The sequence below is a fragment of the Mytilus trossulus genome, chromosome 10 (genome assembly GCF_036588685.1).
Source record: "Mytilus trossulus isolate FHL-02 chromosome 10, PNRI_Mtr1.1.1.hap1, whole genome shotgun sequence".
Classification (NCBI taxonomy): Eukaryota; Metazoa; Mollusca; class Bivalvia; order Mytilida; family Mytilidae; genus Mytilus; species Mytilus trossulus.
In genome coordinates this window covers 75950921-75977374 of record NC_086382.1, presented here as the reverse complement: position 1 = coordinate 75977374, position 26454 = coordinate 75950921, and the positions used below count along the sequence as shown (strand labels likewise).

At 31.6% G+C, this 26454-nt stretch overlaps 1 protein-coding gene across 1 annotated transcript; it reads left to right on the top strand.

The window, feature by feature from the left end:
• Positions 1–19778: 19778 nt before the first annotated feature.
• Positions 19779–25845, top strand: LOC134686645 (xaa-Arg dipeptidase-like). Its single transcript, XM_063546320.1, has 6 exons — positions 19779–20241; positions 21207–21355; positions 21739–21881; positions 22913–23067; positions 23960–24194; positions 25490–25845. The coding sequence occupies exons 1-6, from the start codon at positions 19876–19878 to the stop codon at positions 25624–25626; spliced, it is 1185 nt and encodes a 394-aa protein (XP_063402390.1). The 5' UTR covers positions 19779–19875; the 3' UTR covers positions 25627–25845.
• The last annotated feature ends 609 nt before the right edge of the window (positions 25846–26454 follow it).

Sequence of the window (26454 nt, the reverse complement as noted above, 5' to 3'; positions counted from 1 at the left end):
ACCACAAATAAACAAACACATACGTCAGATCAAGGCAGCAAATTACATATTTACCAATATAAGCTGGTGTTCGTTAAATTATTTTGACAGTTCGTGTACCGTATCAATCTCTAAAAGGCGACAATTTTGAAATTTCCAATGTAAACAACAGCTTAATGAGCGTACTTGTACAAGATAAAACAATAAAATTCAATTTATTATCATCCGTTCTATATTATAGTCCAATACTGACCGGTCGTTGACAAAGAAAGGCAAACCACTTGGCAAGTTAATTACTGGATAACTAGGTACAGAGGATAGTCTGTCAACCATATGCAACTACATATGAATTCCGCTCAGTCGGAGTATGTTACGTGCTTTTCAACATGATAACAGTCTACATGAATCCAGGTCACCTAACCTGGCGTATTGTTACTATATAGAATATCCGCTATGTCTTACATCTAATTTATAAATATCGCTGGATAACCAGAAACTAGCTTGATATTATTATTTTAGATTTTTTAGAGCATGTACACTAAGAGATTCTGAATAATCGTACAACCAGAATCATTTCGCATATGCCTTGACTAGAGAAGTCAGAAATTTTTCCTGAAGCACAATTTATGAACAGAAAATTAACAAACTAAAAAAATCATAAAATGACTTGACGGGTGGTACTATCGGGGAATGAAAATCACGTTATAAATGATATCTATAATTGTGGTTACGGCACATTTTTTATGAATAACCTTTATCAGGTCACATCGAGAACAAACGGTAAAGTAGTCCATCCTCTGTACCTAGTTATCCAGTAATTAGCTGCAAATTGCCAAGTGGTTTGCCTTTCTGTCAGTACTAGAAGAGAAGTTGATGATCATACGATTACTCACACTTTAAATATAAGAAATCAACAAGACTACTGTGAACTGTTTTGGATCGATTTTACACCAACAATATTAGGATTATTTTTTAAAATAAGAAAAACATAGATCAATCCATTTTTAAGGACCAGCGTCTGATGGTAGAATATTTCAGTAGAATTTTTTTTTTTATTCATGAAGAACGAAACCCTTACCGAGATAGTATCAATGACACGCGAGCGGTCTCGTGACATGAATTTTAAATGATATGCAGAGAAGGCGTTGATGGATCGAATAATATATCCAATTTTCTGAGGCTAGATTTCACGCCGAGCAAATATTAAACTAATTCTTATATTCGCCAGTCATATCATTTTAACACTGTATATCATTTTAATGTACACCACATTCTCGTTTACACATCAGTGTTACATACTAAATTTATATTTGGTATTTCAAAATAGAAAAATTTTGTTATAAATAGATTTATTACCAAAAGAATGATAATAAAATGTACTGCATTTTAAAAGTCTCGAAAATCATCTTATTCGGTTAAATTTTCCATAATACCACAATTTTCTTTAAGAAAATACCTGTACCAAGTCAGGAATATGACAGTTGTTATCCATTCGTTTGATGTGTTTGAGCTTTTGATTTTGCAATATGATTAGGGACTTTCAGATTTGAATTGTCCTAGGAGTTCAGTATTTTTGTGATTTTTATTTTTTTCACATAATTGGTTTAAGTTCAATCTATCGGGAGAAAAGTAGCTGTGAAAGTTAAGGAAATCCTATATAAAGGTCTAAATACATAATATTAAAACAATATGATTTGAATATAATATGAATTAAAGTCCAGGCAAATAATCTTTAGACTAGACCATCAAGTATAATGGTACAAAGATGTGTATGAGTGTGTCTTTATCTTTGAAATACCAATAACCGAATGCCATTGTCAAGTCACAAACTATTTGATAAGATAATATTTCATCATTTTATAATTTACACGGATTCTGCAAAAGTGCAAACATTGAATGTGTTTAAAATAAACAAGGTTGAGAAAAAACTTCTTTCAAGGCACACGAACGTGATTTGAGAAATAGCATTATTGTCACGCATTGTAAATGGTGTACGAACCAAAAGCTCGGCACTGGGTTTCACTGATGTCGACATACTATTTAGATTTGTGTAATGAGATTTTTACAGTCCATGATATGTTTGTTATGATAATGGAAATCATATTTCTTTACAAAAAAATTAAAGTTCAATTCAGAACAGTAACATTATAATGAGTGAGTTTTACAAACTAAATACCCATGTTACTATGTGCCAAGTAAAATTGTAAACAGTAAAAAAAAAATATAAAATACAGTTACGTTACAAAGGGTTCGTTGGCGCCAGTGTTTTTGGGAGTTCCAATAACGTTAAGTTAAACCAGAAAGGTTATTCATAGAATTAAATATGATCACATTTATCATTTTGTTTACCTTTTTATTATTTTTTCTCAGATTTTTGTGATTTGCTTATATTTTGTTATTTAGATAATTGTGCCCCAAAATTCAAACATAAAAAGGTCAACAGAAAATTGTGTCATATATTTTTTTTCTTCTCTGAAATAATGGAGTATTCTGATTCTTATGATGCATCTTTGTCCTTGAATCTAAACACATTTCAATCACATTTTGAAGGTTAGAATTATAAATTTGTTTTTTATTCTCACTTAAATGATTTACGAAAACTAACTGGTATTTTATAAAATCCTACTTAATGACATTTTTGCATAGTTTATATTTGTTTACGAAATGAAAATATTGATTGAATACGAAAATCCCTTTTTTTTTAAGTTCCCAATCTATCATATTTTGACACATTTGAAAACTTAACTATATTCATTTGCCATATCTCTTGCACGTTAAAGACACCCTTGTAGATTTTCGAAAAAGAGCAGGATAATGCCGCTACAAGGCAGCACTCGCACCCGCAAAGTGGAAAGGGATTTATATAAGTTGTAAAACTTGTATCCCAATCCACCATAAATAAATATATTTAAACTAATTCATTTTTTTTTTTAAATCCAATAATTTAAAATTAACAAAATATTATGGTAATCATATCCTGCTCAACATTTTTTACTATTCTATCTAGCTTCGATGCGGTTGCTGATGCTTTTTTTTGTCGTACATTTAAATATAGTTTCCCGTGAAGAGGTTCCCGAAAAATACCAACAATAAAACAAATAACCATATGAATGCAGATAAGACAACTTTCGTCGTAGATTTTCGTCATTTTGACCTGTTATATATATAAAACAGAAGATGTGGTATGACTGCTAATGAGGCAACTCTCCAAACTAGACGTATGTATTTTTTTCACACATTGATGTCAACATAATTGAATTGTATGTGACTGTCATACAAGTCAGAGGTTTTGCTGGCTATTACCAGGTTCTATCCAAATTTTTCTGCATTAAAAAATACCTGTACCAAATCAGGAATATGACACTTGTTATCGTTTGATGTTTTTGAGCTTTTGAATTTGCCTATCGATTGCGGACTTTCCATTTTGAATTAGCTTTGTCACTAAAAGTACAAGTTTATCAAAATGGACCCGCTCGTATATACTAAAACTCTTCGTTTTGTATATTTTGATATTGACGCCTTAAAAGAGTGATAATAGATACCAGAGGGACAGTCAAAACCATAGATCGAAAACAAACTAACAACGCCATGGCAAAAAACACCCAGACAAACAGACACACAATAGCACTAACGACACAACATATTAGGTAGGTCACATTCGTGAAAAGGGAAGGGTATTGTAGTTACGACATAATGAACATATCCGATACTATCTGTGAAACGGTTATTCTATTACGGTCAACAAACTCGTGATGGCGTCCGTAAAATTAACGAAGGGATGATTTCAATTTCACCATTTGGAACTCTTTAAAGCTTCCTTGTGAGCAGCAATCCTCTATTAAGGACATCATGATAGGAAATACAAGCCCGGGAATATCGTATCAATTGGAAGATATATACTCCGGATACAGGCGCTGCTGGAATGTTGCTGAATAGAAATGGAATGTTCACAATTGGGAAGCTGAAATCATATCTTTTGTCGTAACTTATGCTACGGCGAAATAAAATAGAGCGCAGAATCGACGAAGAATTCCCCCAAAGAACAGAAAGTCCTCCAAGCTTATAAGCAGCCTTGACATTTGATATGTATCTAAACAGTGATGCATACAATGGATAACATAAATGAATAATCAAGACAGTACAACGAAACTATACACACCACGAAACTCCTCCGATATAAAAGACGTGAAAGCGGACAAAAAGCAACGAACAACGCACATTCCAGATAGACCGGTACATATTAATTATAAAAGAATATTCAAGGTGTTAGGTTCAGAATTTCAATAAATTAACAAAAATAATATTTACAACTTATAAATAAACATTATAATTCTATCACCTAGAGATATTTATTTGAAATGATATTCCACATTTTTGTTATTGTTGATGACGATTTATTAATCAGATTTTACAGGTATATTACTGTCATAATATATCAAATAAATGTAGGAAATTTGATAATTATATTGCTTGAAGAATTAGTAGAAATCATTTGAGGAGAGATATTGTTTTATTTATCTTGATAGTTATTGTTTAATCAGTAGACACGCGTCTTATCGCTTATTTTGTCTTATTCATATTTCAGTTTTGACAAGATCATTTTCATAAATTATCAATTAATTACCTGTACACAAACATACCTGCTTTTACAAAATACATAACTACATTTATAAGAGCATTTTATCTTGATTAATGTAACTGGTATGTAAATTTATATCAATATATTCATATTTTATTTATATTTATTAAACTGCATTTTCGAATGTATTCAACGTTGTGATATGCATTGAAATATACAATTATTGAATTACGTAAATGACACAGGATATTGCAACACCATTTACAACTCTTTCTACACCGTACTGAAATTTGCATTATTTGTAAATCGTAAAAATATGTAACACACAAGACATGCATAAATGAAACTGCAATTATATCACAAAATACAATTTAAAAATAATAAAAATATCAAGTACCTGAATCATTATTTAAATGAAAAACAGATACCATAATGACCAATGACGAAAAAGAAGCAACTCTCCTAACTGTGTTGAAAGTTTGTGCTTTAAAAGCAGTTCAAACTGCTAAGGACTAGTGACAACCTATGCAAATGAGCGCTTTGATTAATTGACTGATTGCGGAACGTAAAGTTGCATGAATATATTAAGGTCTCAACGAGCTGAAAAATTGTGTATGTTGCCCAACGTATAGATGTACTATTTGAATCAGTTAAAACAAACATCGCCAACAGTTAAAATGATACTATTAGTACTAAATAAAGGCAATATTAGTATATCGCTGTTTACAAAGTTATGCAAGACAATTGAAGAAACAATGGTGAGTTTGACGTATTTTTATGGGTAGCCAAACTTACCGCTTGTTAGTGCAAGTATCGCCAATTGCTGGAATGAAAATACCAAATCAGTTAATGAAAACATCGTCAGAAGTTAAAACAATAGAACTGAATTTGATTAAGTTATCGCTCATAGTTGAAAATAAATCAGTAAATGCCAGCATCACCATAAGTTGTAAAAAATAATACTAAACCAGTTAATTCCAGCATCGCCAAAAAGTTGGAATTATAGTACAGAATCTGTTAATGCAAGCATCGTCTTTTAATGAAGCAGTTATTTCTATTTCTCATTAATATAAGGGTAATATTCAAAGAATGTATAAGATATTTGGATAGATTAGTCACCTTTAGCAGTCGAAAATGTGATGTGAATATTGTTGTTAAATTATCAAAATGTAATGCTAAAAATGTTAATGTATGTGCGTTATATGGCAACAGATTTGGAGAGCTAGATATATATTTATATTATTAAAACCAATTAAAGAGGATAATACTCCGAAAATAATGTTACACGTTTGAAGGTAATATGAGGGAAAAAAACATAATACACTATTTAAGAAATGAAAGTAATATTGTTTCTGTCTATGAAGAAATAATATAAAAAAATGTGGTGCACAGGGAATAACGCGCTTAGCGGGTTATTTTACTGTGTGAACCACAGTTTCAATGTTATTCGAATAGACTGACAACATATTACAGTTATTTCTTATAATTGAATGCTGGATTACATTTTAAACCAGCGTAAATCATGTAAAAACGTTGATAACGTCATGGTCCCATGAAACAGTTATGTCTATGATGTGATAAACAAAACGACGTCAGTCAATCAGAAAACGCGTTACATCAAAATTTAAGTTAAATCAAGTTATCTTATAAAGTGACGATGTTGTCAAATACAACTCAGCTACTAGATTCAATACAGATATGTTTTGTGTGTGTGTGTGTGTGTGTGTGTGTGTGTGCACCTTTTTTAGTACTTTCACTGCTTAAGTATTTTATGCTATATGTTAAATTTCGGGTTCCCTTTATTTAAAAAATAGTACAAAATAACGTAAAAAACTTGTCATAAGGTAATATTTCAAAATCTTTTCACGCTTTTATATCGTTTCGCTTCTAATCCAATATTTATCACAAGTTGCTTATGTCTGTAAAAAATCACGTTTTGCTCCAATGAGGACACGACAAAATTTGCTTTTAATATATTTTACATTAACTAATTTATTTCTGTATTTTCAAATCAAATATTGGTAACACACGGAATATTTTAAACCCAGGCTCATCTTTTTTTTTATCACCGAATAACTTCAAACAAAAGACAGATAGAATATCGTTACATTAAATCATGTAGATGAACCAATGGCACGCGAGATACTCGTGACATGAATATTAATAAGGATATGTCGGTAAGTTTTTGTAGTAAGTAAGTTTTATGAAGCGTAGCAGCCACTGTTTGTGTAGTTCAGATTTCACACTAGAAAACGTCTGCACGCGTGTGTCAATCCCCTCAACACATATCTTATTTACACTACAATCGTCTTGTTTTCCATAAATGAATGAATAAAAAATGCTAGTTAAACAAATTTGATTATTCTTTGATGCAAGTTCACACAAAACTGTCCTGTAGCAAGTACAAATCAGTTAATAGTTACTAGTTTAAAGACGATTGGATTGTTTATAAATACAAATAATACAAGAAGAAGCTGGAGTTTGTATCTCATTCCAAACCTTCGTGAATTTACTTGCCGAGTACGATTGAAAAGAGTTAATCACATTGTGATGAAATTTACAAATGGAAGTTTTTAACGACCTTGACTGGCTATACAGTCCTTGCACGGTCGGTGATGAAATTTAGTGTGTCCGGTTATGTTTTTATCTAGTAGAGCTACAAGCGACCAAGTAATACAGAAATTAACAATTATAGATCACCGTACGGCATTCAACAATGAGCAAAACAAATAATGAACATACTGGAGTGGCTCTTTCTAAGAAGCTATTCACAATAAGCATATGAAAAGCGGCAAGATAGGCAAAGCAAACTTCTCATTTAGATTCTGCAGAGGATATGCCAAACAAAAACTAGAGACTGCATTCTATTAATACTTTGAACGACAAAACTATTTTATATCTTCTTGTTTGCCGTTTAAATGCTGAACAACTGATGTACGATTATATGTCATAGTTAATGTTAATCTAACCATGTGTCTGTTAGTATAAAGAAACGGTCCCAGCACTGAAAATAGTTCCATCCTTTAAGGGGTGATTTATCATAGATAAGTAAAATCGTATAATAAAAAGCAATGAATGATGATGTTAAATTTTATATTTGCCTTGTTGTGCTTCTTTGTTACATATTTGACTGTTTGTTTTATAGTTATTAAGATTATAACACACTAATGACTGCTGTACCCCTATGTTTGACATTTAACAAATTTTGTCTGTTTGTTTTGTTCACGCATCTTTGATGCAACTGTTAAACAAGCTAGTGGTTTAGCTAGCTATAAATCCATTTTATAAATTCGTTTTGAATTTTCCCTGAAGTTCGGTATTTTTGTGATTTTACTTTTATGAAGCAAACGATAACCACTGAATTTCATAATCCTGACTTGTGACAAGAAAATAGAGAATGTGGCGGCGTTAAACACATAGAAGGTCGGTAAATCCTCCCCTTAAACCAGTCAAAATAATAAAAAAGTTGACACTTTTTACCTTCAGGTAAATGGACAATTTTCAAACTTCAGTTAGCTACGTTTATGAGAAGTCTTTCATCGCTATATCGATGTTTGATATTACTTACATATGAATCTATTTAACGGACCAATAGGAAAACCGTTCTGGAGCCTGTAATTCAGTGGTTGTCGTTTGTTTATGTGTTACATATTTCTTTTTCGTTCATTTTTTAAAATAAATAAGGCCGTTAGTTTTCTCCTTTTAATTGTTTTACATTGTCTTATCGGGGCCTTTTATAGCTGACTATATGCGGTATGGTCTTTGCTCAATGTTGAGGGCCGTACGGTGACCTATAATTGTTAATGTTTGTGTCATTTTGGTCTTTTGTGGCTAGTGGATAGTTGTCTCATTGGCAATCATACCACATCTTCTTTTTTTATATAAAGAAGACGAAATGGCTCAATCAAGCAGGTAATGTGAAATACTTGTCGGTTGGACAGCCTGCCACCATAAAAAATAACAAGGATGTAATTGACGAGTCATCGTACGGTCTGCATCTAATAACTAGTGCAATTTTGTTTTTTTTTGTAAATTTCAAATTTTTCTGTCTGTAAAATTCTGTGAGACGTTCGAAAGACACGATATGGTAGCATTAGATTTACAGAAAATGAATGTTTCACTGATATCAATGGCACAGAAGAGTGTTAACTACTGGACAAGTGAAATAGATCCACTTGTAGTGACTTCCTACTCCAAGATTGAAATAGACCAAGCAGTTTTGAAAACTGTAATGACATTCTGCTTATAGTTGGTACACCGGAAGCCTGTTTCATCTTCAGTAGATTCATCAACAGCACTCGACTAAAACAATATGAAGACAGAAGCAACATCGAAATTTAAAGAACATTTTGCAAAGTCTTGCGAAAGAGTAAATATACACTTTGATAATCAACAATACTCAATAAAAAGAATAACCTGACTTTAGTTATATTGTTAGTGCATTTTTATGTATATCGATAATCCATAATGAATGGAGAATTAGATCTGAGCGAAGTTGATGCTTGTACCCCTTCCTTCCCCTCACCGTTTTTCGCTTTATTTTCATTTTTCTTTCTCTCCGTCTACTTAATGTATTTCAAATTTCACAGGTAACATTTTAATGAAACCTAACAAAATTTTTATAAAAGTGTACCATTTAAATAGTTAAATATAAAATTTCACTTCGTTATATTTGCTATGATCAATTACTATAGCTAGCTGTGACTATTGGTCAAAATGATATGTAAATTGTGTTTTAACCTTACATGAATTAAAAGAAATGTTTGAAGAAATCAAATTTCGATTTAACCGATTGATATGATTATTACTTTATGACACCTTTTGGTTTAATGTGTACATTGCTTTTGATTTCACATATTTGGATTTGAAAGTTCCTGGTGAATGTAAATCTAGGAATTCATAATGGACCTATACAATTGAAACAGTCTTCATTTTTCCTTTCATTTTACAAAAGAAAAGTAACAATTATACATCTGTTTTACCATATATGTAAAGATGTAATTAAAACTGAAAACTCATTAAAGAAACATTTAAAAAGAAATCTATTATGAAGCAATCCATATTTTAATATTTCTTTTTTAATTAAAATCTTTTGTTTCTTGGTGATGAAATGAACTACAAGTACTTAGTCAAGGAAAAAAACCTTAAACATATTTACACACTAACCATTAGTTAAAAAGTATTTATAAATAGCTTTCAAGGGCACGCGACAGCTGCATTATTTGAGGCGGAGCTTAGATTATAATTGACATTTCATTTCTTTAAAATAAGAAAATGAATACATATATAATAGATGTGTTTTCACCAATACCTACATAACACAAATATAAAGAAACTAGGTTTTACATTTCACATTAAATATTAAAATTATATATGTCATATGATGTATGGTGCTGTATTTTGATTGGCAGATACTCTTTTGTCGGATAAGGAATAAATTGTCGATTAAACGAAAATCGACAACATTTTACAATTGAGTTAAATATATTTGTAACTGTTTTAAACTCTACATACACTTTTCTTAAGTAATACTTAGTAAAGTTGTCTTTCATCATTTTGTATATCTATTAAAAACTGTATTCAGATAAAAAAAATGTATTGCAATCTTTTATTGATTGCAACTTTTATCGTTGTATTTGTATACATCCAATTCTAAAGGCTGATACATTCATCGTTGAAAATATTATGAAATTCGATGCAACTAACACACAAGTGAGAGGTTTAGCGCTATACAACCAGGTTTAATCTACGATTTTCTACATTTAGAAATGCCTGTACCAAGTCAGGAATATGACATTTGTCGTTTATTCATTTGATGTGTTTTATCACTTGATTTTGCCATCTGATTAAGGACTTTCCTCTTTAAATTTTCCTCCAAGTTCATTAATTTTGTGATTTTACTTTTTTCAGTGTATAAAACATACCACAGATTTTATTAATGTAGTACAATTATCTACAGGATTTCACAAAAATTCTGTTTTAGTGACACAATGTTTGCTTCGATTTTTTACACAGTCGGCTTCAAACAGTAACTTACCTTTCTCACTCTTTTTTTCTTTTTTCTTTTCCTCTGCAGACTTTGTGTGTAGTGGCGTATCACGACTATTATTATCCCTAAATTTGTGGATCATTATACAAAAGATGTCTCTTCATTAGATTTTCATATGGTTGTTGCCTGCGTTGATTTCTTATATCCAATTGAACCTGCTTTAAATGACACGACTTGTACAATTAGGGCGCTTGATATATTGAATAACGCATTGAAGTTGGTTAAAAAAAAACTTTTCGGAACTGAAGTCGGAAACACAAAAGATTACTTTAATTTCTCTTTTTGAACTTTCAATTATCACGGACAACTGTACAGCAGTACATGCATATGAATTCATTTGATGCCAGTCACCAAATAACACTACAAATATCGTGTTTGCATTGCAATCCATTAAAAAACGAAGGATAATATACTTAGATGGCAATAAAACAATCATAGGTCGAAATCATATAGACAAATTATTCCATAAAGTTGAAAACTAGTATATTTCCTATACAATCCGTCCCGTCGTTCTAATGTAAATGTGTTTACCCCACAGTTATAGAAGTGATTGTAGGGAAGTGTTCTATCATGTGTTAACCAACCTCTGGGATGTCTTATCTTTCCTCGCTCTTTTGGCTGTTTGTTGTCCCCCCTCTCCTTGTATTTACACTTCTTTCATCTCATACATTGACAATATTGTAACATTCAGCTGAAAAACTGTCTGCAACATTTCATAAAATTAACAATATATATCAATGATTTTTATTGCATTTCTGTTAAAGTTATGTTATGTTTTGAATTGACAATCTCAAGCATTTTCACGTAGTGTCGCAATAGTTGTATAAGCTACAGACAATTTCTCATTGACCAGTTAAAGTAGCAAGTTGGTTTTGTTTGATGATTAATTAGTGTTCCTTTTTTTAAATTGACCACAGTAAAAGTTGGTGTTGATGAAAAATGTTTAATACTCATAACTCGAACGAAGAAAACAAATACATGCGTACAAAGTGAATAAAAAGTAAAACCGAAGCGACAGTAGATTACCAAATGTTTCACTTACTTTTTGCACACTTCTATTGTTCAAGACCGTATGAATTTTTCGAAATGTATATATGTGTTGTGTTTTTACGTTTATGCCGTTGTATTTTTTATTTACTAGGATTTGTTACCGAGCGGAACGCTATAATCTAGCATCATAATGCGCTATGTGTTTCGTATATATTAAGTCACTTAACCCAGAAGGCATACAGTTTTCTGACAGATTAAATGGTTATTTTACCATTAAGATAAAATAGCATTAGACGGTTTCAAGTGGTGTGTTTATATCGTCGTAGAAAGGATTACGGAAAGCATTTTGACACTTAAAACTTAAAAATGATTAGAGCAAAGCCATAAAACGTTTGGCACATTACCATAGTCTCCCTAGTAAGCTGATATTAACATTTATTTTGAGGAGTATTAGTGCCAAGACTACCTTTTAATGTATCAGGTGTTTTGTTGTTATTTTGTGCCAAAAGAATAAAAAATCAAAAAATCTTTAGTGTCGATTGAAGACCTGTTGGTGACCTTCTGCTGTTGTGTTTTTTTATTTTGGTCGGGTTGTTGTCTCTTTGACACATTCCCCATTTCCATTCTCAATTTTATTTAACATTGAAAGAGAGATAACTCAAGTATTTGAAAAGAGATGTTTGAGACATTAAAATGTTTAAAAAATGGCATTATGATATGTATCAAGTACAGGGTTTATGGTGGTGCCGAGTAGTCAAATAGTACCTACCTAATGAAATAATTCACCATGAGAACATCATTACTAGTTATCTATATGTAAATTGAGATATCTAAATATAAATTTACCTTTCAGCTTTTGTAGTTATGTCACTTGGTCAATAATTTTTAATTTTCACATGATTCATAGCGTCTAATAAGGTTAGAATTTTTTAGTATTTTGTCTTATACCATTACTAATGAGTCATTAATTCTCGAAACACTATTCGGGTGAAGCAAAATTAGAACCGTTTTTATGGTGGCCGGGATGCGGCCATTTCGCCTTTAGGCGTTTTCATGATTTCTTCTTTCACTTTTCCTACGCGTAATCGGGAAATCGAGAAATCGAGAAAGCGAAATCAAGAAATTGAGAAATCGAGAAATCGGCAAATCGAGAAATCAGGTAATCGAGTAATCGAGAAATCGAGTAATCGAGAAATCGAGTAATCTAGAAATCGAGTAATCTAGAAATCGAGTAATCTAGAAATCGAGTAATCTAGAAATCGAGAAATGTGGAAATTTAGAAATCCAGAAATTCAGGAATATAGAAAGCAACAACGCGAAAACACGAAAGCGAAAACGAATTTCCCGATTTCGCATTTTCGCTTTCTCGATTTCGTAAATTTTCGATTTCTCGATTTCCCGATTTCTTGATTTTCTGATTTCTCGATTTCCATATATCTCTCAACTTCTCGATTTCGCGAAAAGTAAAAGGAGAAAACACGAAAAGGGGAAAAGGCCGCATACGGCCACCATACGTTTGAGTTATTCTTTTATAATCATTTCAAATATTGCGCTACCAGCTTTCTTTCCTTGAGTCATTTTCCTACTTTAATTTCCTTTTTAAAAATAATTAGACTGGTTAAATTACTCAGTTATGCCTCCCTTTTTGTATTCAAGCATTTTTTTCTATATTTGTGTGTCATTATTTCTGTTCAGTAAATTTTATGTATGTTGAATATAATAATATTTTGATTAATACTAGGGTTTTGTTTTCAATGTTTTTAAAATTCGTTCACTATTTGGCTTTCATTGCTTTTTCATAACCTATCCTCCAGAATGACAACATTAAATATAGAATTTATTATTCTATGTCAATACAGACTGATGAGAGTTATTTAAACTAATAAACAAAAGTAATATACTTGAAAATTATATTTTCAGTTTTTATAATTGAAGAACAGGAGAAATATCCATTTTGCTTTGAAATTGATAACTCTCTTTTTTGCAGTGGAATGTTAAATTAAGGCAAAGTGTTGTCCTTTTCAAGACCTCTGCTTTGAACTCAACAAAAACCAGTATATTAAAAGTGACAAGTGATGTATACTACGGACGCTCAATTCTCTTTTAACTTGCATAATACATTAATTGCCTCGTAAAATGGCTCATTTGTTACTAAATGTATCTTGCACAGTCATAAAGATCACACACATCAATTCTAGAAGAGCGCGTTTGTCACTAAATGTATATGGCACAAAAACATAGATCACATAGATACTTTTTGACAATTAATTTTTTATATTTACTGGCATGTGCAAACATAAATTTAAAGTATTTATGTATGTGAGTGTAAACATGCATCGCATATTTCTGTATTTGTCCGCGTGTTTAAAACTTGCGGATCTGTGAGGTGAAAAGATATCGTATAACGATTCAACCGACATTTATAAAGTTAACATAGATACCAGGATTACAACGATCTTTTCGTCTGCGAAAGACTCATTAGTGAGCTCGAATGAATTTGTATAGATGCATTTATATCTTTTTTTTTATTTATCTTTTTTATGATATAATTGTATTTTCTTAATAATAATGATCAGTGAGAACATGCCACATTCCCTTGTTTGATGTCTTTTGTGACAAATCATGAATTTAGACTTTTGAAATGCATTAATAAGCGTTGGCAAGGTTTCGATATATACCAGTTTCCTACCATACACGAGTATTGATGTTGCCAGATTATAACAGTAATTTTATCATTCTGTAAATTTTCTAAATCTAGTCTATTCTGCTCCTGAGATTAGCTTGATATGACAGATCAATAAGGGAACAAAATTTGACATCCACTTAAAAGTGTCTAAATTTCACAATAACATAAAACGATAAATCTAAGTCTACTGTGTGTACTGATCTTGAGTGCCTGTCATCCATTCTGATACTAGTTCAGGTATATATATTGTATTTATTAAGATACATAAGGGATACATGTAGTGAAATCGCTGTAGGTGTCTAGGAGTGTCACATTATGAACATGTAACATTGAAGTCACACGCGCACACAGAAAGAGAGAGAGTTTTCAGTGGGACAAAATGTATGTCTCAAGATGCATACGATATTTAAAAGTTCTCAATTCCTATTGTAATTTACTCGATATAGGTTGCTGCTTACAAGGAGGGGAGGCTTTAAATCAAGACAACAAGTCATAAATTGATTGAGAGAAATAAATCCGCTTTCAAAAAGGGGAAATCAAACGATCAACAAGAACACTGAAGTGCAAAATAGACAAATAGTCAACACAGATAAAAATAATATTTTGATAAGAACTGTCATATATCTGAATTGGTAGATGACATTTCAAGAACAAATGGAGGGTTGGATAGGTTTTACGGCAAGTCAATCCTCCCACTTATATGGTAATGTTAAAAACTATCTTTATAATGACGACAACACTGCGTGACAGAAATACAGTACAATTACACACAAGAACACGTATCACAGGAAACGCGCTAACAAATACTATGAATAATAGTTGGCACAATATGCAAACCGCAGACCTAGAAGTGAAAACTTTAGCTAGCTATAAAACCAGGTCAAATCCACCATTGTCTAGATAAGAAAATTCAGGAATATGACAGTTTTTACTATAGTTCGTTTCTGTGTGTGTTACATTTTAATGGTGTGTTTCTGTTGAGTCGTAGTTCTCTTATATTTGATTTGGTTTGTGGCCCGGATTTTTGTTTTTTTCTCTTTCGATTTATGAATTTCGAACAGCGGTATGCTACTGTTGCCTTTATTTATCCATTCGTTTGATGTGTTTGAATTTTTGATATTGAAGAGTGGCTTTAATTGCTGATAAAATAATTTATAAAGTGGTTTCTTTGAGCACTTGGATGACATAGCATTACAACGTTGTTTGTAATGACATTTATGTAGTTTATGTATCCAAAACAGTGAAGAAAGATCCTGTTGTTCATCTTTGGTAAAAATTCAGGAACATAGAACAAATCTATGATTATCCAGGATTTCCTCTTCGGTAATTGTCGATGGAGTATATCTTCCAAGTGAATTGTAAATACCTTATTCGTTGATCAAGTAGTTTATACAACGTGATTAACACAAAAAAACGATGTGTGTTTTTTTCTTTTTTTTGTGGTTTAACTGTGGGGACAACATAATGTTTTTCATAGAGGATGGACAGGTGCATTAAACATGTTCGTATAAGAAAGAACAAATGTATTGCTTGCAACAACATCTGAGTACAACAACGTTACATTGTACCAATGGTCAACACATTTATAAAATGACTTTGTGAGTGAGGTTTGCGATCAATCATATTCTTTTTCAGATTACCGTTTTAGGAACCCCTGCTGTGGATGGAGGGGGGCAGTAATGTAGGCATGATACATGCTGGTGTTTTTGGTGGTATTGATGTTTCCATGATGTTTTATCCGTGTCAAAAAAACTGCATAGCATGTTTCCTTTTCAGCTGTTGATATGTCAGTGCTTTATGTATATCAACATTGATCTATAATATTACACTGATAGAAAAATATTTCATATAAAATCAATTAATGGAAAACCAATGAAAACAAACACGTTATTACAACCGAATATCTACTTAAATTTTTCAAACAATGCAATATGAAAAATCAGTTTTTAGAAACAATAAGACATTTACAAATAAATTATTGTTGTCTACTAAAGCCAACAATTACGTTATCATAGTTAAATTAAAATTTTAAAAACCCATTCAATTGAGGTAAACTATCTTTTTTAATGTTTTTATCAAATGTTCTGATAACGTTTTGAAATTTGATTCCTAAGTTGGCTTATTTAATTAGGGTTACTGTCAAATACACAGGAAAAGCAGCACAAACTGCAGCCTATCTATGGGAGGGAGTTTACGCCCCAGAACGTGTCTTGCTTAAGGCAACAGATGAAAAATACATGGAGAGCTCATGGTATTATTACAATTTGTAAAAGATATTTACTCGACATGCTTATTGTCAAATTCGGGAAAAATCATTTTAATGTTATGATTTATTTTTATTATCTGCTCCACAAATTTTTATCACCATTTATTTCGTTAAAAAATGTCCTGTACCAAGTCAGAAAAATTACCATTGTTATATCATAGTTCGTGTCTGTGGGTGTTACATTTTATTGTTGTGTTTCTGTTGTGTCGTTTGTTTCCTTTATATTTGAGTGTGACTTCGCATTGCTATAAGACGGGACTTTCCTATCCCAAATATCATGTATTTAATTTTAATGTTAGATTTATTATTCTCATCAGATTTTGGTTAATGCTTAGTTCGTTCCCGTATGTGTTACATTTGAATGGTGTGTTTCTGTTGTGGCGGTTTCTCCTTTTTTGATGTGTTTCCATTAGTTTTAGATTCGAACAGCGGTATAGTACTGTTGCCTTTATTTAATGGTAAATCTATAAGAAACACGGAAACATATTCAATGATGGAATTTGGAATTAAAGGTGTTTTTAAACAGAACATTGTTTTTTGTAAAATATAGCATGCAAAGCAAGAAATATTTTCATACATAGATTATGCAATATGCATACCACTGGAATGCATGCTATCATGCTGTTAATGATATCGTTAAAAGTTTAAACTGACCTTAAGCTTGATTTTATTTTATAATGAGCTTCAATTCAGATCATTACTGTTAAGAGTTTTTTTAAACAACTTAATTATTAAGTATAATGTTCATGAAGTGTACGACTACTCATCAATCTGAACTTAGGCTGAACAGATCTTGAAAAAAAAAGGAAAATCACAAAACAATCTCCGATTGCAAGCAAATTGTCTGCACAAAACTGATTTTACCGTAGTAGATAAGTCTGAAAATTTACTGAAACAATATGCAGATCAAAATGACAGTAAGGGATAAAAATTTGTTTACCAGTAGTTGGAGACACATACCCTTCACTAGTTTTGACTACTTATAACAGCGTCATAACTATATATTTGGAAAAAAATAATTACGGAAAACGTACAAACAAAGCGGCAGAGTTTCTCGTGATTGAAGTATAACTGAAAACCGTAGTAATGCAAGTGACACAATTGCATTTTCTTTGCAGGAAATCACAAAATTATGCATTAACACTATTCGGTCACATTTTACACATATATATATATATATTACAAAACACGTACTACTGACTGTTCTGAATAAACTTGAGATATGTGAGATAATTCCGTTTCATTCAAGTTAAGTTAATATAAGCTAAGTAGGGTAATTATTCAACACGCATGTATATTTTATTAATTTTGTTTTGATTTGAATATTTGAAATAAATATTAGATTAAATGGTGTAATCTGACTTGTAAAATTGACATAATATTTTAGAAGTATTAAACAAAGGCGGTATCAAGCTAAATATCATACCAGAATTTACTGAACTAGAGTACCATTTCAGAGCGACTAACAAGCAAAAAATAGATGAACTGAGAGACAAGATGAAATCCTCTTTTGATTCGGCAGCAACATTCACTGGATTTCAGGTATAGTTTATTGTCATTTTAAGACAAGCCAATCTGAATGCAAACATAAAAGGCATAGTTGTATAAAACGACTAAACATGTGAAGAATGCAAAGTAATTACAACTAAAATCAATAACCAGTAAACTTTTAAAGTAACTTCTATAGGCTTCAGACTTTAGAACACACGTCTGTAATATATTGGTTCTATATACTGTATATAGACTGTATATTTAAATCATTAACATTCTACTGATGAAAGTTATGGCGATTATTTTGCATTTAAAACTATCAAATGTTTCTAAACCTTTTGTCTTACCATTGTTTGTTATTGTCAACCTAACATCGTTTTCCTTTCGAAGTACTATCTAGGGTAAAAATCCATTTACATTACTTCTGATTGCACGAAACACATCTTACAACAAGGTTACCGTATGTACCTTAACCATGAAACTACTTAATTACAAGTCTTGAACTGTGTACTCAGTATTTTAGTTTCAAATGCAATGCCAAAAATTAGTCCGTGGTAAATGCTTCTAAATCTTTATGCTGTATTTAGGTTAAACAAGTTATGACGATACCAAGGGACAATCATAAATAGTAAAGAAAGTGTATCACCCATAAGTCGATCAACACTAAACTAAAAATATAGATTAAGGTACATAAATCAACCCAAAGAAATGATTGAAAAAAGGAGGTGCTCTTGAAAAGTGACGTTATATGATGCACAAAAGATGATATAAATTTCTTGTGATCCAATATCAATGTCATAGGATGGCGATCATAACAATCATTTTAAAACTATATGGCGTTTTGGCACTGTTTCTTGAATTCTAATTATTTCATAGTGCCTGCTAATTTTATCAACTTTATCACTCATATCAATATTTCCTTGTGACCAGTACTATTGAACAACACACTACTGATTTGTTTTCTGTATGTTGATAAGTTTTTTTTATTTTTTTGTTATTGTCTTTGAACAAAAAATTGAACGCGTTTTTAATAACCATATTGTGAATATTCGTACTTGAAAGTATCCTATGTGGAAAGAAATTTTTAAACACTAGATCGTTTATTAAACTCGAAAAGGTACTAGTATTGAGACTTAAGAAAACGTCATACCCTATTTTACATCTTACGCATGTACAGAGGCTTAGACTGAACCTTACACACAGTGATAAAAAGTGTATTTCAAACTTAAAAAATAATCTTAAACATATTATAACATTTCCCCACATATATTTGATCACATAATTAATATTAAAAAAAGAAGATGTGGTATGATTGCCAATGAGACAAATCTCCACAAGAGACAAAAATGACACAGAAATTAACAACTATAGGTCACCGAACGGCCTTCAACAATTGACAACGCCAATATCGCATAGTCAGCTATAAAAGGCCCCGAAATGACAATGTAAAACAATACAAACGAGAAAACTAACGGCCTAATTTATGTAAATAAACGAACGAAAAACTAATATGTAACACATAAACAAATTTAATTCATCGGTCAGATTTATGTGATGCTTGGAGTCCCTAAAAACTTTATTCTGTTATCATCAATAATCATGCACTGGCAATTATAAATGCATTGAATCACAATTCGTTTGGCATTAAATTCCTTTTGTATCATGTCATTGAATAAATCGCAAATTGATGCACATTATAACTACAACTTTAAATAAACTGTTGAATAAATTAAATACTCTATATTATAACATTCGCTTTCAGAGAATAAAAGTAACAACAAACATAACTATATAGACAAAGTATAAGCACAAGCAAACTGGTTAATATTATTAAAATGGATTTATTAAAACAGTCCATAATTCAAGCAATCGACGAGGCATCAGAAGAACTGGAAGAATTGAGTAAAGATATATGGCGAAATCCGGAACTTTGCTTTATGGAATATTATGCGCACGAAATACTAACCAATTTTCTTGAATGTAAGGGTTTCAACGTTACCAAGAAATTCATTTCAGAGACTGGATTTAAAGCTGAGGTAGGCACAGCCAAAACGGGACCCAATATTGCTGTAATTTGTGAGTACGATGCGTTACCGGAAATCGGACATGCATGCGGACATAATTTGATTGCCGAAGCTGGTGTTGCTGCTGGTCTTGGAATAAAAGCAGCATTGGGGAAAATGGAAAAACCATTTGGCAGGGTAAGCAAAATGTTACTTGTAGGTTAACGTAAAGCTAGAAAATAAGGAAAATAGTCTGCTGCCATGCATATCCTGTGATTGTATATGGATATGATTTAGGCATCTTTGTATCAGCAGTGACATAAATCTACAATATTTCGAAATGTCTAAGTCTTATAAACACGATTTTGTTATAAGTGGTTATTTGCTTTGAACTAGCCAGTAAGTGCGAATACTCTCAGTTTTGTCTTTAAGTCTTTTTGTTGTGGAGTTTTTCCAAGATGTTTTCTTTTTTCTTTTTAATGATCTGATGAGCCTTTTTCAACTGATTTTCATAGTTTGTTGTTAGGATAGGAGGGTAGGAGCCATCAAACATGTTTATACCGGCCTCATTCTTTATCTGCATGTCCCAAGTCAGGAGCCTGTAGTATAGTGGTTATCGCACTCAATTCTGTGTAATGGATTTTGACTGCTCATTTGAACGAGACAAATTGCAGCCGTTAATAGATATAGGAAGATGTGATGTGAGTGCCAATGAGACAACTCTCCATCCAAATAACAATTTAAATAGTAAACCATTATAGGTTAAAGTACGGCCTTCAACACGGAGCCTTGGCTCACACCGAACAACAAGCTATAATGGGCCCTAAAATTACTAGTGTAAAACCATTCAAACGGGAAAAACAACGGTCTAATCTATATAAACAAAACAAGAAACGAGAAACACGTATATATTACATAAACAAACGACAACTACTGTACATCAGATTCCTGACTTAGGACAGGTGCAAACATTTGCAGCGGGATTAAACGTTTTAATGGATCCAAACCTTCTCCCTTTTTCTAAAACAATAGCAGAACATGACAACATAGAAAAACATACGATAAAATATCAATTGGCAGACTTAACTCAATCAAAAAACGTATGATCAACATGTCAACAAATGAACAATGATAAAACGTGTTTTGTTTTTTTTTATTTTCAGATAACTGTTTTAGGTACCCCTGCAGAGGAAGGAGGGGGAGGAAAAATTGACATGATCAATGCTGGTGTGTTTGATAATATTGATATAGCTATGATGGTACATCCTTCTCCAGAAACTAGCTCTCGTGGTTCCTCAACAGCGATTGATAGGTAATATTCTTATTACTATTGATATTGATCGATTAGTATTTCACAATTTAAGAAAAATACCATATAATATCTCTATAGTATCGTATTAAGTATAAAAAAGAAGATGTGGTATGATTGCCAATGAGACAATTAAGGCATGGATACAAAATAAGAAAATATGAAAAATAAAAAAAAATACAGCAGAAATAACGAACTTGCAGAACTTACTGAAAGCTAGCTTCATAATGAAACTTACTATTTCATAATTACATATTTTTTGGTAAAATATGGTTTCTTTAACTTGATGTTTGTTAATCGAATACATTCCCATACTCAAACTGACCATTTATAAAGTGCAAAGATATATTTCAAAATGGCTTTTCTTAGCAGAGTTTATTTAACAGGGTTACTATTAAATACATTGGGAATTCTGCGCACGCCGCAGTCTGCCCATGGAATGGAGTTAACGCCCTTGATGCGGCGGTACTATGCTACCAGACGGTATCCTGCCTAAGGCAACAGAGGAAACCTACATGGAGAGTTCATGGTAAGACAATAAATTGAATCATAAGATATTTTCCTTAAAATAACATGTCATATCAGTTTATACAGAAATGTTGATCGATTGGCTAAATCCTGAAAAACCGTTTTGAACATATCGCCAGTAAAATTCAGAAGTCAATCGAAAATGCAAAAATATTTCAAACATGTATTCAAAACGTACAAAAGTACAATACTATGTTGCGGATCAGTACTGGTGACCGATAGACTTCCCAGCAAGCGAAAGAAAACATATTAAATACATTTAAAGTTGTAACTATCGTAAGAAAAAACTGGTACAAAATTGTCAAATTTAAGCTATAATATTCGATAAATAGGACGATAAAATTTGACATTTTTAAGATGGCGATGTTTCTCTTGTCGTATTTTATGGTATGCATATTTCACACATTTTACAGTATGCTAAATAAATGTTCTAAAAAAAAGTAAAATCACAAAAATACTGAACTCAGAGGAAAATCAATTTGGAAAGTCCATAATCACATGGCAAAATCATAAAACAAAACGCATCAAAAACGAATGGACAAGAACTGTCATATTCCTGACTTGGTACAGGCATTTTCAAATGTAGAAAATGGTGGATTAAACCTGGTTCTATAGCGCTAACCCTCTCACTTTAATAACAGTCTCATCAAATTCCGCTACATTTACATGATGCGTTAAATAAACAGTCACAATTAATGCAGCTGACTGGGCGATTCATTGAAATAACACAGATGTAACTTTTACACATTAACAGATACCATAGAATATTTCCAATTTTTTTTTGCAACGATTATCTTTATCTTACCTGTAAATATAATGTTCTAGCAAAAATAATTTTCAAAAAGAATTTCCATATTTAGGTATAGAAAAGAATGAAATATGTAAACACGGGGAATCTATTATTTCATTCAATTCAAATGACTACAACAGGGTATTGACGGGTGTCTGTTGAACACGTTTGTTTTTGTAATTTCTTTGATCTTTTTTTATGAATTATATTGATACTAGCAGAAAACATTAACTTTTTTGTAGGTATAATAAAAAATGGTGGAATTAAGTCAAATATCATACCAGAATTAACTGAACTTGAATATTCCTACAGAGCACCAAACAAACAAGAACTAGATCAACTAAAAGACAAAATGAGGGGCTGTTTTGACTCAGCAGCAATAGGCACTGGGTGTCAGGTATAATAAGACAAGTTCTTGTAGTCCGATTAACAAATTATTTTAAATAACAATTAGTTGATATGGTCTAATATTTAACATGTACTAACAATGAAACTAACAAATGATGTCATGTATAGATTATCAGTGATAGCAACTGGTCGGAATGATCAAAATTACATTTCAATAACTTAAAGTCACATTAGATTGGCTGTTCTGGTCCTTAAATATACAACCCGCTGTTTAGAGTGTAGTCTGTATTTAATTATATGTACTATAGAGACCGTATGGACAGGTTTGTTATCAATGGGCAAACATTTTGACATTAATTTTTAGCATTCGTACATCGATTAAAGTCGGTTGCGGTATCAAATTAATTGCTAAATATCAGATTATCATTTTTTTAAATCTTTTTGTGAAGAAATTGACTATGTAGACATTCAACGTTATAAAAAACAAACACTAGGAGCATCCAAAAAGTTTGATAAGTGATGACATTTTAATGCATCTAATCTGCGTTTGAAATAAACTGTAAAAGAAATCGTATAAAATAAAATTGGTCAGATATGTGCTTATCTGGATGATAACAAAGAAAACGTTTTAGATTTTTCTAAATCCATAAGATCCAGAAAACGCTCCCACTAACAAAACAAACAAAAGACAAAAACAAAATTTGTTTTACATTTTTATAAAGTTTATTTCATAGACCATGATTTATGAATGTAGAGCAGATTTTCCGGGGAAAACTGTATTTCATTGCATATTTTGTCTTGAACATTTCTTGTTAATTAGCTATGTATTGTAAATGTTTGTAGTTTTTTTATTATTATTATTATTCGTTCTACGATGTTGTGTTAGTATTTTTCATTCCTATTAAAGTAATTTACACAATAAATTCTATATCTGATTATAGGTGTCATACGATTTTTCTAGCAAGCCTTATTTGAATATGGTAATAAATAATCAAATGGCAAACGCCTTCAGGAGTAATGCAGAATCTCTTGGTGTAAAATTTGACGCCAATGAAAGCGGAGGCGGAGCTTCAACGGACATGGGAAATGTTTCACAAATTGTTCCAAGTATTCATCCAGTGTACAACATTGACACGATTTATGGCAATCATACCAAAGATTTTACCACTGCGGCAGGTATGGTATCATTTTCTACCCTATATATCGTACCAAAGATTTTGCCACTGCGGCATGTATGGTATCGTGTTCTACCCTATATACCACTTTGCTTCATATTCTTGAGAAAAAATTTACACACCTAATTAAATAGGCATTTTAAAAGTCAGAATGCGAATATATAAGTTCAAACTCTCTTGGGTCATTTTTTAAGGAACAACAAACAAAAGAACTATGTCAATTGGACACCATTTGATACCATAACTGCCCTTGAATTCTTGAATTCTTGCATTGTCACTAGATAACATTTTTGTTCGCTTTGGAGGTCCCGTATATCGTGAAGTTATCGGAATTCCAATTGGGACTAACTGTGCACCACTTATTGAGGACCTGTTTCTGTAGTATTATGAGTTATAATTGATGACTAAAATAAGCAAAGACCCATCAAAACAACATTATATACAAAAATATAATAGCACTTTGTTTTATATGAAGAAATACCATTAACAGCACCTATTGTACTGCACCAGATGCACAGTTCGATAATGAAGATGGTGTCTCAATTATATAAAATGAAGAATTATATGACAGGCTTGATGCGTACCCGTTTACCGAAATCCTTGATCCCAATAAGGACTGTTACAGTTAATTATGGAAAGTTCTAGAGATATACGAATCAAACATTTAACATCAATTTCAAGTTAGTTCCATCGACTCGAAAAGAACTTTTTGATTACGAAATGTACTCACTACTGTATATTTATCATAAAAGAGTCATGCAACAAGGCAGGCAACATCATTTGATATTTAGAAAAAAAAACACGTTTTTATATAAGAATATTTCTTTGAACAGTTGAGTTTTAGTTTCTAAAATATTAACTATCAAATAGTGTCATCAATGTTTTTTCCATTTTTTTCATAGGGAAGTTAATCAAAAACCATGTTTTAATGGATGTTTAATAAATTACGACAACAGTAGTATACCGCTGTTCGAAATTCATAAATCGATTGAGAAAAAAAACAAATCCGGGTTACAAACTAAAACTGAGGAAAACACATCAAATATAAGAAGAGAACTACGACACAACAGAAACACAACATTAAAATGTAACACACACAGAAACGAACTGCTAGTACAATATAACAATGGCCATTTCCTGACTTTGTACAGGACATTTTAATAAAACAAATGGTGGGTGAAACCTGGTATTTGGCATGCCAAACCTTCCACTTGTATTGCAATGTTAAAACGGACGCTATTTGTTCATTTTGTTGACCTGGATGCTTTTATAATCATAAAATGTTTTATTTTCCAGGAGATCCAAAAGCTCAGTTGCATACTCTGAATCAAGCTAAAGCTATGGCACTTACCTGTCTTGATATTTTAACAGATGACAATCTTTTGAAAGAAATAAGGGATGAATTTGCAGTATTCAAACAAAATTCACAATGAAATCAGCTATTACAAAAACATTCCTTTTGTAACGACTACAACTTTATTTGATCACTAAGACGCAATACATACGTGTAACAAGAGGAACAAAATATTAATATACAAAAACAAAACAAAACAATGGTGAATATAACAAGGGAAAAAAACATAAAAAATACATTTATAAACAATAAATTTACAAATTATTCTTCAGTTTCTAATAAACAGTGATAGATTTTTTAACGCTTTTACATTACTTAGTGACAATAAGCCTATCATTTTTTGATAATATGGATATCTAGAAAGTAAATAGGAATATGTGTGTACAGAAGATAGAGTTACCTCCACATTTTCCAAAAAAATAACCCTCTTTTCTTTAATGGGGAAACATTTTGTTTCATAATATATGTGGCTACGTAGTTTAGAGAAAAGATTTCTTTATTATAAAATCTGACCTTTAAAAAGAGGTAACTTATCCAAGACCAAAATAATTTGATACACTGCGTGATTGATAGGTAATTAACGCTGCGTTCAGCACTGTTGTGCTTATCGTAGCGGTACGTTTTTTTTTGGTGGATGAGTGCCCGGAGAGAACCATCGACCGTAGGTAAACTGACAATCCTAGTCTCCGATATTCGAACTCACAGCATCAGTGGAGACATGCTAGTATTACAGTAATTGGACTTCTAAGACCAATCGGCTACCGAGGTCCTCTGTATTTGTAAGAATACCTGAGATTTAGGGAAATCTTTTTCTCTGTTATATTTATAGATGCAATAGTTCATATGTTTAATTTCATGCATAACAAAGACATTTTATTTTTTGCTTCTTCAATTATGATGTTAAGAA

Coding starts and splice junctions, on each gene's coding strand:
- LOC134686645 (XM_063546320.1), top strand. CDS start 19,876: ATGGATTTATTAAAACAGTCCATAATTCAAGCAATCGACGAGGCATCA. Junction 21,882..22,912: donor ACCTACATGGAGAGTTCATG/GTAAGACAATAA, acceptor ACTTTTTTGTAG/GTATAATAAAAAATGGTGGA. Junction 23,068..23,959: donor CAATAGGCACTGGGTGTCAG/GTATAATAAGAC, acceptor ATCTGATTATAG/GTGTCATACGATTTTTCTAG.